Genomic DNA, 16,979 nt, shown 5'->3' with positions numbered 1-16,979 from the left:
TGATATTTATTCAGCTTATATTTGTATTAGACACAGTGCTATGACCTTTATATGCATTAATATTTAATCCTCAATCCGATCCTATTAAGTAATATAATCATCAGTGTACTGTTGACATACTAAAGCTCAACAAAGCTATGTAACTTGCCCAAGATAAAAGGCAGGTCTATGATTCAAAACCCCACATGGTTGATTTCTTAATATGGGTTTTTTTTCCAAGGATGCCATGCTGTGATTCAACAGGCATATGCTGGCCACCATGATGTGACTCTAATGTCTTTCAACCTCCTGCATCTCCTGTGGGAATACCTTGGATTCTTCTTGAGGTTTGCCCACACATATAGGGTAATATTTTCATCCTGAATGACTTTTTCCATATTTCCAGTGTCCAGATCTGCTAAAGTACTAGCTTGCTGTAAGAGAACAAGAAAACATAAAAGATCAGAGGCCTCATAGATTATACAACTTAGATAAGTTACTTCATCTTCAGTGTTGGATTCCCTTCATTACTTGCAAGAGTTATTTGAGTAAAAATAAGGTTCAATCAAAATAGCAAACAACTGCTTCCAAAAATCTCAGAATGATACAAATATATTTACTTAATTAAATATGCTTTCCCTTTTTCACTCAGTTTCTCCTTAGGAGTCTAAGGATTAAAGTTGCCCTACATACCCAGGTAGCATGTGTGGATTACTCTTCTGTTACCTTTTTCAATGTTAACCTTATCATGACTTTTCATTCTAACTATACACATGCTACTTTATCTTTATACACCTTATTAAAACATAATTATGCTACCGCATAAGTTTGCCTATTTCTGAATATATCAAGGTTAGAAACAAAATATCCAGTTTATAAAATCCAAATGAGTTATATATTTTACTAGTCCAATAGTTGGTATCTAACATTAAACATACAACTTAAGAATGTCCTTAAGTATGTTTTAATAAAGACTAACATAGTTTGATGCCTACTACTCTCTTAAAGGGCTTAAATAAGTTAATATGTATTTGGTTGCTATAAAGTAAAAACTTAAACGTATTGGGGATTGATTGCTTTTTTTAAAAGAGATAATCCCCTGCCCCCACTTCTTTTTCCTGTGAAATTAACTTTTTGAAGTGTCCAGGATAACTGCCTTGTCTAATTGTTCCACATTGTGGATATTTCTGATTGTTTCCACATGGTATTGTTTAACTTGCTCCTCTACCTCCTTATTTTTTGTGTACTGGAAGTTAGGTCTAGATAGGTTTAATTAGATTCAGATGAAACCACTTTTAGCAAGAAGGCATCATAGGTTTTGTTGTGTTCTTCAGGAAGTATAGTATATCCTACTATTAATTATGCAGATTTCATCACTTGGTTAGGGTGGTAACTACCCACAACTCCATATTGCAAAGTACATTTTTCCCAATCAGTAAGGAGTAATCTGTGGTCTAATAGTTTGGCACTATGAGAATACCAGGTAACGTGTTCCTTAACAACTCAACTTTTCACTAACTATTTAGGTAGCCATTGATGATCCTTATTAATTATTACATTAGGGATTGAAAAATGGTGGTTCTTCTAACTGACCATTTCTCCTACATTTATCAGATAGTATTCTTCCATATATAACTGTTCTCCCCCTCACCCCACCCCACTTCCCTCCTTTCTTTTGGAGCATCACTACAGACTCATGGATTTTCATTTATTCAGTGTGTTATAATCAATTTTAGTCATTATTCTTCCTGATATTCATATTGTCCCAAATTGAACTAGTGGGAGACTCTTTAAGCTAGTCATGTCCCTCTGGATATGACTCTATTTGACTTTGAGCATTTATTTGCTTTCTTGCACAAGAAAACTCAACCTCACCTACACTAATAAAAGAGAAAGATGCAAATCAGTGTCACTCTGCTACGCCCACCAGCCAATCAGGACGAGTATGCAAATTAATCCAACAAAGATGACTGAAGATGGCAGCGGCCACAGAGCTGGAGGCTTGGGTCACTCCTGGCGACGGAGGAAGCCAATCTTCCTGCTGGCCCTGGCCTCCACTCAAGGAGGGCTGAGAGCCTGGGCTCCGCTCAAGGAGTGGCTGGGAGCCTGGCATCCACCCAAGGAGGGCTGAGGGCCTGGGTCACTGGGGGCCAAGCCTCGCTGCTGCAGCCTGAGTGGAGAAGCCAAGCCTCATTGCGGCTGCAGTGGAGAAGCCAAGCCTCACTGCTGCGGCCAGAGCAGCGAGGCTTGGCTTCTCCACTGCAGCCAGACCAAAGGCCTGGGTCCCAGGTACCAGAGGAAAACCGGGTGCCGGCAGCCAGGGGAAGGAAGGCCTATTGTGCAAATCTTTGTAAAACAGGCCACTAGTCTTTAAATAACAACCTTATCTTTCACTTTCCTTGCCACAGACCTGGAATTAGCCATTTACCCTAATTACCTGACTCTTTTATATGTAATAAAAAGAGTTCATACTGATATATCTGTTTTATATATATTACAGTACTTTTTTTTTGTCAATCCTCACCTGAGTATATTTCTTCCATTGATATTTTAGAGAGAGAGTGGAAGGGAGGGAGGAGAGGGAGAGTGTGAGAGTTTGAAACACTGATGTGAGAGAGACAACAATTGGTTGCCTTCCACATTGGCTCCCAACCAGCGCCAGGATCCAACCTGCAACCCAGGTATGCGCTCTTGACTGGGAATCTAACCAGAGACACTTCCAACCACTGAGTCAAACCGGCCAGGGCAACATTACAGTATTTTTTTCTAATACTTTCTTTTACATACTGTTATCACTTTTCTCTTACAATAAACATCTTGACTAATAATTATATTTCCTTATTTTCTTTTTCTTACAATATAAAATAGTTGCAAAGTTATAATATGAATATCATTGCTAACAATAAATTTAGTGAAGTTTAAGCCTTCTTTGGAGTTCTCTAAGGAATTAGAACATATGCTACCAAGACTATACCAAGGCTAGGACTGTTTTCTAGACCAAAAGAAAAAGGGGCAGAATAGCCAAAAGCAATGTGACCTTAGATGGTTTTCTGACTTAAAAATATAAAACACAGCTATAGACGATATCCATGGGGTATTAGGGAAAATTTAAATATAAAACTGGATATTAGAAGATGTTATAGAATTTTTATGAATTTTCTTAGTATAATAATGGTTTTATGGTTATTTGGATATTACCATCAGTGCTAAGTTATTCGGAAAAACATAGTGACTACAATAATTGTAATCCTGTACCAACTGATCTAGAGAAAATACCTCATATATAATGTCTTGTAAATTTATTTTTATAGTGATCCTAGTAAATGTTATCAAGTATAATAAAAGAAAACTAGATTTTAGCTATATTGATGTTTTATTTCTTTAAAAATAAAATATTTACAGTTGTTAAAAGTGGATAAATACATGTGCCTTAAAGTATTCCACTGCCTTTTCTGAAACTTTTAATTTTTAAATTAAAAAATACTGGATTTTTAATTATACAGCATACCCTTATTTTAGCCCTTATAGAAGTTAATCCTCACAGCTGAGCCAATGCGCACTCACCCTGAGCAGCAGCTCCGTGGCGATGTTGAACTTAAGGTGGAGGAGCTCCCGCAGCTCCACAATGGAGCCCTGGTACTGCAGGATGCTTTTCGCTTGCAAGTCATGAGATGGCGTTTCCAATAAAATTAATTTCAACCTATCAATTAACTATAAAGCAACAAGTAAAAACTGTGAGGTAAAAATGTGCTATAAAAGTAAATCAATTCTGACAAACAAAGAAAAGGTGAAAAGGGGGATATTCTAATATTTTTGAATCGAAGAACAGGTCTTATTGTCAGTAAAATAAATCGAGGAAATAATTTTTATATTCTTTAAGAGCACAGAAAAACACAGTGATTTCCTCCCAGAACTCCACGCTAAGAATTCTCAAGCAGGAGTAACAACAGATGGTTGGCTACCTAAGGCTGGGGCACAACAGGAACCGCACCAACGTGAGAACAATGAGAAGGAGGAGGAAAGTCACCAGCGGTTCCGGGATGTTTACCAGGTGCCGGGAACTAGTCTACACGCTGTGTGTGTTCTAATTCACTGGATCCTCTTCCTAACTCTGTGACGCGGGTCCTGTTACGGTGCCCACTTTATAGATGAGAAAACTCGGGATCCTCCGGCTCCGCCCGTAAGAAGCTGGGGGGGGGGGGGGGCACCGCTCTGTCCCAGCAAGTAAAGAGCTGAGCAGACTGGAAAGTCAGCAACTCTTCTTTGATCCATAACTGAGGGGTGACACAGGGCAAGTCCCTGCCCCCCACGATTGGGGAGACTCCCAGGTGAATACAGGGACCGGACTGAGCAGGAACTTGGGCCGGAACCAGGGCCCTGAGCTGTAAGAAACGAGCTGCTGGAGGCTCAGCGCCCAGGACAGGGTCGAGGGAGGCGGGGAGCCCAGGGCACTGTGGCATGGACCCGCAGGACCTCCACCATTCCCCACAGTAAACGCAGGAGAAACATCCCCTCGTGCTCAGGCACTGGGAGGGGAAAGGGAACCATTGTGAAAGGCACCGGGACATCCTCTTCTCCTTCACTGAGCTCTGGAAACTAATTAACCAGAGCCTGACCCGCTGGAGTTTTATCAGACCTGCCTCACCTGGGGGACAGGAAAGAGCCGACCCCAGCTGGCTGCAGTCACCCCTCCACCTGAGAGAGGTAGGATAAATTAAAGACACGTGTGAAGTTCCTGCCCCAGGGGCACAGGGCTGCTAGGACTGAGGCCCATCACAGGACTAGAGAACGCTTCCCCTCCCTTGCCATCCCTCACCACCGCCTTACTCAACACCTGTTTACAGCAGTTCCTTTACCCACCACATCAGGTCCTGCTCTCAAGAAAGGATGAGTAGGCATACCAAAAGGCAAAAACAAAATACACAAAAAAACCCCCACACAATTTGAAGAGACAGAGCATTCGAACTAGACATGGCAGGGATGTTGGAGTGATCAGACCAGGAATCTAAAACAACTGTGTTGAACATAATATGCTAAGGACTCTGTGGATAAAGAAGTCACCATGCAAGAATAGGTGGATAACATTAGCAGAGAGATGGAAATCCTAAGAACGAACCAAAAAGAGATCATAGAGATCAGAAACACTGGAGCAGAATTGAAGAATGCCTTTGGTGGGCTCGCTGGCAGACTACACGCAGCTGAAGAAAGAATCTCTGAGTTAGAGGACATATCAATAGAACGGAAAACCAAAAGCAAAGGAGAGAAGACTAGAAAAAAACAGAACAGAATATCCCAGGACGGTGAAACAATGACTAAGAGCAGTCCCCACATAATGGGAACACCAAAAGAAGAAAAAAGAGAAGAAGGGAAAGAAGAAATATTTGAAATAATAATGACTAAGAATTTCTCCAAATTGACGTCAGAGGTCAAACCACAGTTCCACAAAGCTCAAAGAACATCAAGCAGGATAAATGCCACCACCCCCGCCCCTCCCGCCAAATTATACTTAAGCATATCATTTTCAAACTATAAAAAACAAACGATAAATTTAAAAATCCTGATGGAAACCGGTAGGAAAAACGTCTTACCTTTAGAGGAGCAAATAGTTACAACCAACTGCTCATAAACCACGCAAGCGAGGAAAGGGTGGCAAGATATTTAAAGTAATGGGAGAAACTGAGGCACAGCATGATCAAGGAACAACTAGTAAGTGGCAGAATTTAGCTCTGAACACTGACACAGATGATAAATAGAAAACTTCTAAATTAGGAGAGGCCACATGACAGTGTAGAGTAGTATGGACTCAAACCAGACAGTGGGTTTCAGCTCTAGCCACCTCTTACTACCAGTGTGATCCTGGGCAAGTTCTTTAACATCTCTCTGCCTCAACTTCATCTGTAAAATGGGAATGATGGTGCCTTCCTCACAGGGTTATGATGAAAATTCAGCAAGTTACTCTTTCCAAAGTCTGGCATAGTAAGCGTTATCTCAGAGTGTGTCAAAGAAATAATTTGATAACTTGGAACTTGATGTTTACCATGGGTTCTCTGCTACCCAGTCCTTTCTGTTGCTCTTGTGCCTTCCTGTTTTAGTTTCCCATTGCTGTGATTTCTCTCTTCTGCTGTCTCCTTTCACTTACCCTTTTCTCATCTTCCCTACTACTCATTACTTGTACTTCCCACATTCGTAACAGCAAGATACCACTTCTTGCTCCTCACTAGCGAACTCCAGTGCTACCTCCCACAGCCACCCTGCTAATGGCAGAGCACCAGACTCCTGGCCCAGCATCATACCATGGCAGCCTCCCTGGTAGAGAGCACATGCAATGGCGAGAACACTGTATGATGAATCCATTGGTGTGAAATATCTCACAGTGTGTGGGAGGCTCTACCCAGCAAAGCTATCATTTGGATTTGAAGATCAAATAAAGAGCTTCACAGAGAAGAAAAAGCTAAAGGAGCTCACCACCACCAAACCAGTACTACATGAAATGTTGAAGGGTCTTCTTTAAGAAGAAGAAGAAAAAAATATATAAAAAATATGAACAACAAAATGGCAATAAATATATATCTATCAACAATTGAATCTAAAAATCAAAATAAACAAAGGAATCTAATGAACACAACACACGGATGAATAAAATAGAAGTAGAGGCATGGAAACATGGAACACACTGATGAATCCCAGAGGGAAGAGGTAGGGAGGGTTAGGAAGAGATTAACTAAAGAATTTATATGCATATATGCATTACCTATGGACACAGACAATAGGGTGGTGAAGGCCTGGGTGGGCAGGATCTGGGTGGAGGAGGGCAATAAGGGGAAAAGTGGGGGGGGACATCTGTAATACTTTCAACAATAAAGATGAAAGGAAATACAACAAAAAGAAGGGGAAAACTTTAAAAAATAAAAATAAATGAAAAATGTTTTCTAGCATTTTTAAGTCTATTGTAAAGTGGGAATTCTTCAGGCTGGTCTGTCCATCCTGTTTGCAGAAATAGAACATAGTATTTCTTAATCATCTTTATACTTTCCCTGCCTGAATGAGTAGGTGCCTGGCACAGAGTTAACAATAAAAACGTGTGTACTGCATCACTGAATAGTGAATAATGCCAGCTGATAATAAAAGTATGCACTTTCCCCCGAAATTATTTACATAAATAGAAGCAACTTAATTTTTCACTTGAATTAGATACACATTACAATTAATACTTCACATTTATGTTATGTTGACCTCACCTTAGGCATCAAGAGGATTTTAGGAGTTTTTTTTTTTAAAAAAAGAAAAGGTTAGCAAATATTTTTCTCCATAGCCAAGGAAGCAACAGTGTCATTAATTGGCAACTATCATATTTATTTAATTTCTATTTTTGGAATTATTTTGTAACTTAAGTAATTTAAAATTATAAAATAATACTCAAGTACTTACATATAGCACTAGTTTACTCTTTGCAATTACTTCCTCAAATGTCTCATTTTTTTCCTCTTTCCATAAGCTAATGAAAGTGTTAATTTCCTGGGCTACTGAGGGGTCAGGACACCCATCACATTGAATGTAGTGGATCCACTGTAGAGTAAAAATATTTGAAGGTTCACACTTATGCAATTCAACCAAAGAGTAAATTATGTTTAAGTAAGAGTAAATTCTTGTTTAAGTATGAGCTCTCATAACCTAGTTTTCCCAATTTAGGCTAAAGATATATTATGACTTTAACCAGTTACTTGATTTATCTCTAAAATAACCAAATTCCTCTTCAGAAAAATAATTTTCAAGCATTCAAATAAATACATATTTATTGTCATTTTAATTTTAAAACAATGTATGGGCTGGCTTTGTTTTTGCTTTCCTCTCTAATCCTAGAGGTCCTATATTTACAAAACCCAACACTTGGGCTAATTTCCACTTCTTAAATGATTACTAACTATTCATTTCCATTAGCATTTTAGTATGAACCCTTCCAGTCATTTTGTAATCTATGCAAATTCTACATTTGTAATCATATTGTACTTAAAATATTTTGCTTAAAATTATACCATAATCATATTTTGTCATACTATTACAGTTTTTCCTTTTTCTTCTGATAATCACCTATATTGTTTCTAAAGTTAATGCCATTTTGAGCAACACTAGATTGCCTCAAATCCAGTTTTTATATTTTAATTTAGGATAATTTCCTCAGTAAAGATTCCAAAAATTAAATCAGTCAAAGGATGTAAATGTTTCAAGGACCTTATTATTGACAAATAGTTGTCTGCAAAGCTATATGAGTTTACTTCGCTATAATCAATCTGTCATATTAGAGTTTTTTTTTTATAGACAAATTTAGAATTTCTTAAGACTAAAAAAGATATCAGACTATAACTCCCTCTTGTGGTACAAAAGTATTATCTCAAAAAAATAGTAACATTAAGTCTTACCTGAGAATACAATCTATGTTCTCGTCTCATTTTCTCTGCTTCAGAAAAACATTTCTCTAATAAATAAAGTTCTTCGAGTTCTTCATTTTTCCTTCCAAGATCCTGTTGCATGGGAATACATAGATTTTTAATTTCAGCTTTGTGTTTCATAAGTAGCATAAAATTTACTTGGCAAAGCATTTCGTTTCAGAACAAATATTATAATTAGCTTGAATGTAACTGATATTTCTAAAAGGTTTCATCTGAAACAGTGGTTTGCAAAGTGTGGTCTGCAGACTCCTGGTGTATCTCAAGGCTCTTTTGGGAGGTGGGAGGTCAAATGCCTTTTCACAATAACACTGAGACTTTGTCTGCCTTTCTCACAGTGTACACATTTGCACTGATGGTGCAAAATGGTATGAAACTGCAGATGACTTAGCGTAAATCAAGGCACAAATTGTACTAGTGGCCATATTCTTCAAGGGGGATGGGTATTAAACTGCCAGTTTCATGTGAGATTGACCAGATGAAAAAGTGATTATTAATTTTATCAAATTTCAGCCTTTAAGTATATGTCTTTTTAATATTTTGTGTGATAAAATGGGAAGTAAGCATAAAGTATGTCTGCTGCATATCAACAGACAATACCATCTTGAGGAATAAATCCTTGTGTACTTATTTGATTATTATGGCAGACATTCTCTCAAAAATGAATGAATTGAGCATGTCACTTCCAGGAGACAATTTAAAGCATTTGTTGCCAATTCAAGCTTTCAAATAAATTTCAAATTTTAGAAAATTGGTATCTACCACTGTGAGAGTTTTGAAATCCTTAAGAACTTTTTCTGATTTGATTAGAAATTATATTAATGTTTGTGGTTTTTAAATTTAATTAATTTTAATCCTCACCTACAACCAAGATACGTGCCCTTAACTAGGAATTGAACCTACTACCCTTCAGTCCAAGGGCCGACACTCTAACCACTGAGTAAATCGGCCAAGGCATGCTTGTGGTTTTTTCTTTTTTTTTGCAGTGAATAATAAAATGTGTCAGTATTTCTCCTGGCTGGGTGGCTCAGCTGGTTGGAGCGTTATCTTGTACATTAAACGGCTGCACGTTCCACCCGTGTTGGGGTGCGAATGGGAGATAACTGACTTATGTTTCTCTCTCTCCACGCCCCCCCTCCCCCACTCTCCTTTCTCTCTCAAATCAATCAACATAGGCTCAGGTGAGAATTTAAAAAATAGTAATAATAAAATAAATAATAATGTATCCACATTTGCAAGCAAATAATTCAGTGAACCAAACTTTTCCAAGCAACCAACTGCAAAATCATGCATGAATACAAACAAGATTTATTCACAGTGTAAAATAGATCGATGTTTCAGTGTAATAGAGTATAAAAAGTCCATTGATATGGTTTTAGATTTCACATTAAGAACTACCACTTATTGATTTTTGGTACAGTAATAAAGAAAAATATGCACAATTATTTGAAAGTCTAATGCAATATTCCTCCTTTTTTTCAACTACATATCTGGGTGAGGCCGGATTTTCTTCATATATTTCTGTAAAAAATACACATTGTAACAGAATATTGAAGTAGATGTGAGAATCCAGTTGTCCTCTGTTAAGTCAGACATTAAAAAGATTTTAAAAACATAACCAATGCCACTCATTTTCCTAATTAAAAAAATATATATATAATGTGTGGTGATGGATGTTAACTAGACCTATTGCGGTGATTATTTCACAACATATACAAGTATTAAATCATGCTACACACCTGAAACTAATATAATGTTTTATGTTAATTATAACTAAATAATATATATTATGTACAAATAATTATATATAGTTGTTTCCTTAAAATGTTAATGTGAATTAATTTTTATTAATGTTTCTTTTTAACAATGTTTAAATCTATTAATATAATGTTTTTAAATTTTTTAGTTACTTATTTTTTGTCATTAATCCTTACCTGAGGATATTTTTCCTTTGATTTTTTAGAGAGAGTGGGAGGGAGGGAGAAACATCGATGTGAGAGAGACACATCGATTGGCTGCCTCCCACACATGCCCCAACCAGGGCCAAGGATGGAGCCTGAAACCGAGTATGTGTGCCCTTGACCTGAATCAAACCCGAGACCCTTCAGTCCAAGCACTGGCGCTCTAACCATTGAGCAACTGGCTAGGGCGCTCAGTTTTTTTGTTTGTTTGTTTGTTTGTTTTTAAGTATATTTTATTGATTTTTTTACAGAGAGGAAGGGAGAGGGATAGAGAGTTAGAAACATCGATGAGAGAGAAGCATCGATCAGCTGCCTCCTGTACCCCTGCTACTGGAGATGTGCCTGCAACCAAGGTACATGCCCTTGACCAGAATCGAACCTGGGACTCTTTAGTCCCCAGGCCGACGCTCTATCCAGTGAGCCAAACCAGCTAGGGTAGGGCGCTCGGTTTTAATTTCTACTACGGTAAATGTTGATAGATATAACTCATATTAAAAGAGCTCCTTGTGGGTCTTCAATTTTTAAGAGTAACGAGGTTGTTTTTTTCCTGAGATCAAAATACTTCAGAACTTCTGATCTGAAAAATTCTGGTGAAAAAGAGAAGTGAAACTAAAAAAGAAGAGGTAGAATTTGAATTTTTTTTTTTGGTCCCTGTTTAATTATCTATAAAACAGATTGAGAATAATAACAATATTTACAAGCAAGGGCTCAGATACAAGAGTACTTATGTCTAGGTCTGGCTTTGACCTAGCTTGATTTCTCAATTTCTTCAACTGTGAAATGTGGATGACATGTCATTAATCTTATGGTAGAATTAAGTGAGTTAAGCCAGTTCAGATAGGCCTAAATGTTACTGGTAGCTTCTGGAGGAGAATGACATTAAATGGCCCAACAGATCTGATAGCCATATAGTTTGTCCTCACTAATAACATCATTAACATTAATTTACCTTTGCTTCAAGCTGTTGCCATTTTTCTTTCTCAATTTGTTCTATTTCAAGCCTTGCTAGTTCTTCTTTTTCAGATTTCACACGGGCTTCCTCTAAAGAACAAAAAGACATTTTTTTAACTGATAAAATCAATCTATTTTTAAGCCCTTAAAGGTCCTTCAGATATTTGCAAGATGCAATCACGATAACAGAAGTAATGACCTTTATTATGTGACTAGTAACCTGGTGCACGAAATTCGTGCACATTAAAAGGGAATTAATTGCCCTAACTGGTTTGGCTCAGTGGATAGAGCATCGGATTGCGGACTCAAGGGTCCCAGGTTCGATTCTGGTCAAGGGCATGTACCTTAGTTGCGGGCACATCCCCAGTGGTGAATGTGCAGGAGGCAGCTGATCAATGTTTCTCTCTCATCGATATTTCTAACTATCCTTCTCCCTTCCTCTCCGTAAAAAATCAATAAAATATATTTTTTTTTTAAAAAGGGAATTAATTAGCAGAGATATTTTAATATTGCTATTTGCCTTTTCTCTATAATAGAAGTGTGAGAGATGAAAGGAAATTAGTAAAATGTATATGAAAATAATACATAAATTTATTAATAAATAAACAGTAACAAAAGGATATAACAACAGAGGCATGATATAAAAATGACAAAAACATGATATGAAAACAACAAAAACATGATATGAAAACAACAAAAACATGATATGAAAACAAGTGATGCAAACAATGACTGATAAAGTGATTAAACTTATTCTAATATCTCCCTGTACAACACATTAAGAGTGAAAACACTTTCAGAGTGCTTGACTAATTTCCCTTGTGATGAAGTATTTAGAACTTTAACTGTAACGTCACATGCTCTTCAAACTCGAGAGAAAGCAACATATAACTGACCATGTGCAAAAACGGGTTTAGGTAGGAATATGCCTACTTTGTCTAGAGTTTGTCCTTGTGATTTATGAATAGTCACCACAAATGCTGGCATCATGGGAAACTGTTGTCGAATCAATTTTAATGGAAGGCCAGTGTCAGATAGGGACAAATTAATTCTTGGAATCAGAACAACCTCTTCCTCTGCAGATCCTGTTAATACTTCAGCTTCGATAATGTTCGGTCGTAATCTTTTGATAATAAATCTGGTACCATTACAAAAACCCCATTTAGTATTGAGATTTCTCAATAGCATGATGATTGCACCCACTTTCAATTTTAATTTATGACACGGCATTCCCGAAGGAATAATATTATTAAGAAATTTGATGGGCCAGAACCGGTTTGGCTCAGTGGATAGAGCATCGGCCTGCGGACTCAAGGGTCCCGGGTTCGATTCCAGTCAACGGCATGTACCTTGGTTGCGGGCACATCCCCAGTGGGGGGCGTGCAGGAGGCAGCTGATCGATGTTTCTCTCTCATCGATGTTTCTGGCTCTCTATCCCTCTCCCTTCCTCTCTGTAAAAAATCAATAAAATATATTAAAAAAAAAAAAAGATTCCCAGGTGATTCTAATGTGCAGCCAAGGTTGAGAACCACTGGTCTATAGATATAGTATTTCCAAAGGTAGCTTCAATAATAGATCCATTACAAATCATTTCACTTCTATGCTCTGCTCCGAGGGCAGGTTCCTGCCTGAAACCTCACCTTCCAGGAAACAGCTGGGGGAGGGTGCAGCCGTTTCCAAGACAACCCCTGCAGGACTGACTTCCTCCCGGTTGGTCGGCTTCTGTCCGTGATGTTACACCCAGGGTTTGTTTTTTGTTTTTAATTTTTGTCAGACAGGCAGCGACTTGGGGTAGGGCTTTAAAGGGTGCTGGGGAGCTATCCAGTCCCCCTCCCAGCCCTTCCCCAGGTGGCACCACCCCCGGAGCCGGAGCCCGAACGGGAGCAGGAGGGCAGTGCACCTGAACGCAGGAAGCGACTCTGCCGGACCAGACCGGTCCCCAGGCTTGGGCGGGCTGGTGGGAGGGGTGGGCAATAAACAATCCTATTGTACAAATATACAGTGCAGGCTGCGCTGCGGCCAGGACGGGGCACGCAGCTGGGCTGTCACCCAGGGTTTTTATATAAGTAGATAGAAATAAGACAAGAGCTAGATTTCTTTTAAAAAAGTAACATGATTAAATGTTCTGGCCAAAAAAAAAAAAAAAAAAAATAGGCCCATATAATGATTTTATCCAATAGAAAAATGATAGATATATCATGAATAATTAATAATTAAGGAGAGGTAATAATTCCAGAGGATTTCTATAATCTTGTAATATCTACATCATCAAAGCAATGACCTTAATCTTTTCTTGCTTTCACTATCAAAAGGAAAATGTGACACATATGTTAAAGAATATAAGTTTAACCCAATATAATAAAACATTCCCCAAGTCCTAGATCCTGATGTTCTAGTCTTATCATTAGTCACCTAAAAAGGATTTATATGATTATATATAAATAATTAATATGGAACCTGAAGACAGACTTTTAAAACCTGAATCTGAATCCACAGATGTTTTTAATGTTAAAAGCTAAAACCACTTGAAATATTTACATTTTTAAAATAATTTTTTGTTATTTTAAATAATATATTTTTTAATTTTAATAGATATTTTAAACAAATGAAATTTGGTTAAATTTGGCAAATAAGTATTATCTATACTAATAAAAGCCTAGGTGGTCCTCGCGCCCTCACATGATGCCCTCATGTCATCACAAGATGGTCACCACAAGATGGCTGGCAGGGGAGGGCAGTTGGGGGCAACCAGGCCGACAGGGAAGCAGTTAGGCATCAATCAAGCTGCAGGGAGTGGTTAGGGGCAATCAGGCTGGCAGACAGGTGAGCAGTTAGGAGCCAGCAGTCCCGGATTGTGAGAGGTATGTCCAACTGCCAGTTTAAGCCCGATCTGCAGTCAGACATCCCCTGAGGGGTCCCAGATTGGGGAAGGTGCAGGCCGGGCTGAGGGACACCCCCCCCCCCCCGTGCAGAATTTCATGCACCAGGCCTCTAGTTAAACTATAAGAATTGAGGTAGTTGTGTGTACTTCTTGCTAACATATATTTCCCATACTTAATGAATTTGAGTGTCAGAATTCTCACTGCACAATCAGCACCGATGCCTCTATTTCATCTGTAAATATAAATACTTCAAGTAAGATTGCCAGAATTAACAAATAAAGATAAAAGATACTCTGTTGTAATTTGAATTTCAGATAAATAATGAACTGTTTGTTTTCTTGGGTTTTTTTTTTAAGTATGTCCCAAATATTACATGGGGCAAATTATACCATTATCCGTTGTTTATCTAAAATTCAAATTTAACTGAGCATCCTGTATTTTCTCTGACAACTCTACTTCAAGATATATCTGAAAGTGATTTGTGTGTACTATCAACTTTCTGGATACCCTTAAATAGTAGGCATCTGTTATAAAAAATTAAACTTGAAAAATTAAAGAAATTTGAAAATTCCTTAAAAATATTTTGACTGCATTACAGGAATACCAACCTATGGTTGGTATAACCTACATATAAAATTAGTATAACTGTGTATATAACTGTATTTTGTACCTTCCTCTTTTAGTCGTTTCTCCTCCTCCTCTTGTAGCTGCTTCAGTCGTTCAATTTTGGAGAATTTCTTTTTCTTACTGCCAGTCTTCACGAAGGCCACAACATTCCAAAAAAGGCTATTAACGTATACCTAAATAACTTACAAGCACATTCCCTCAAAACATAATTATGAAAAACAGTTTTGCTCCCATGAATTCAGTCTTTCACTCATTCAAATAGGACAACCTATTATATGCAAAGCCTTGACTCAGTGCCTTAAGGGACAATGTATGAAAACAAGAAAGAAAAAATAAGCATATAAATTATTCAACAGCAAGAGTAATACTGACAAGTATGTACAATTTAAGTAACTCCCCCATTCCCAGTTTTCATATCTTTAAAGTGGTGCTAAATAGAACCTCATTTTACTGTTGTAAGGATTAAAAGAAGATATATGTAAAAACAGTTTTAATACAGCAACATGTCTACAAAGATTAAAGAAATTTTTATGACTAGCAGACAAAACAGAGAATTATTTTGAAGTTTGAAGGAAGGAGAGATTATTTTCAATAGCTGGGATCAAGTAAAATTTACAGAGCAGATAATACTTAAGTTTGTGCCCCCAAAATTTTAACATTCTGATATGAGGGGCAGCTATCCCAAGAAGGAAATAGAGTCCAGTTTTTCCCGGGATAGCTTAGGCTGCTCTCCTGGTTAGCACTGTGCCAGGACTTGCTGCCCGCCCCTGGCCCCGGGCAGCTGCTAAGTCACATGGCTGCTGTCCAGAGGGGATACATGAGCACTCCGGCTAGTGTGAGTTGAGTTATGGGGTCAGAGAGAGGGAGTTTTATTTTGTTTTGAATCCTAAGTTGAGGACATGCTTAGAGAAAGGGGGAGAGAGAGAGATCGCCCTGGTTGCCTCCTGCAGGTGCCCCAACCAGGGACCAAAAACCTGCAAGTCTATGCCTGACTGGGAACTGAAACTGGCAGCCCTTGGATGCACAGGAGGACACAGAACCAACTGAGCCAGTCCCACTGGGCAAGAGCGCTTTGTTAAGCGTGGGTTATATTACCTGGGGTTTGTGAAGGACCAGGAACTTCTTTAAACTAACCAATCAACTTCCCAAGCTCTAGTGGGCTGACGCTGGATCCTGCCCGGAACCAACCCATGTTGTAGATCTTCCAGAGTTCTGTGTCCCTTACCCAATCTGGTCCTTTTCCCAGGATGGACAGACAGGCCTTTATGGTCATTATCTTAACATCTACTGCGGGTAGATGTTAAGATAATATATATATGTTTTAAATTTGTGTTTGTTGGGTACCATGTTCTAAACATGTCTAATTCATTAGATTTGTTCTTCATGTTATTCCAACCTTCTAATTACTGAAAGAGAAAATCTCCCACTACGATTGCCTACTTCTACTGCTAGTTCTCTAAATTTCTAGTGTATAGTTAAAGTCTTTGTAATTAGGTACACACAAATTTAAAATTATATTTTCTTAGTCACATCTTTGTCATTACAAATGACCCTCTCTATTTCTAGAAGTGCTTTTTGCCTAAAAGTCTATTGTATAAAATATTAATATAGCTGGATATTAATATTAATATAGCTTTATATCAGCTTTCATTTTTCTAGTATTTGCATAACATGCCTTTTTTCCATTATCTTATTTTCAACTTTTCTGTGTTTTTATTTGCATAGTGTTTGTAAAAAGATTATTGTTGAATATTTTTCCCCACGGGAGAACTCATGACTTTTTTTGTGTGGAATTAAATCTCTGCGTTTCCAGCATCCCACTAGAGTCCAGTGAGAGAAGAAGTGTAGCTGGGGTTTCAGGAAAGCTGGAAGCAAAGCCAGTGTCCAGTTTCCTTTTCATGTTGGAGCCAGGAGCGGCACAGCATCGGCCTAGTTGTAGTCCATAGCGTGTGGGGTCCACACAGCCTTGGGCTATGTAGGAGAATGCAGGAGAGCAGGGACAAAAAGCCCCACCACGCACCAAGAAAGCCAAGAGCCCAAAAGAACCAAGAAACCAAGAGGTGGATTTTATTTTTTATCCAGTCTGACAAGCTTTCTTTTTTTTTTATTTCGGGGTATTGTTTGGCAGTCATTTT

General features: G+C 38.2%; 1 protein-coding gene across 1 annotated transcript in view; it reads right to left on the bottom strand.

The window, feature by feature from the left end:
- DNAI7 (dynein axonemal intermediate chain 7) overlaps nucleotides 1-16,979 on the bottom strand; it is a 58,513-nt gene that overhangs the window by 33,377 nt on the left and 8,157 nt on the right. Inside the window, exons 3-8 of the mRNA XM_081082324.1 lie at nucleotides 14,888-14,972; nucleotides 11,334-11,425; nucleotides 8,397-8,498; nucleotides 7,408-7,545; nucleotides 3,544-3,690; nucleotides 310-413 (exon numbers count right to left, since the gene is read on the bottom strand). Coding sequence (XP_080938450.1) covers nucleotides 310-413; nucleotides 3,544-3,690; nucleotides 7,408-7,545; nucleotides 8,397-8,498; nucleotides 11,334-11,425; nucleotides 14,888-14,972 — 668 coding nt within the window. The remainder of the gene's footprint in view (nucleotides 1-309; nucleotides 414-3,543; nucleotides 3,691-7,407; nucleotides 7,546-8,396; nucleotides 8,499-11,333; nucleotides 11,426-14,887; nucleotides 14,973-16,979) is intronic.

The sequence above is a fragment of the Myotis nattereri genome (assembly GCF_964212035.1).
Source record: "Myotis nattereri genome assembly, chromosome: 2".
Classification (NCBI taxonomy): Eukaryota; Metazoa; Chordata; class Mammalia; order Chiroptera; family Vespertilionidae; genus Myotis; species Myotis nattereri.
The sequence above is the reverse complement of the archived record's forward strand: the minus strand, read 5'-3'. Positions and strand labels throughout refer to the sequence as shown.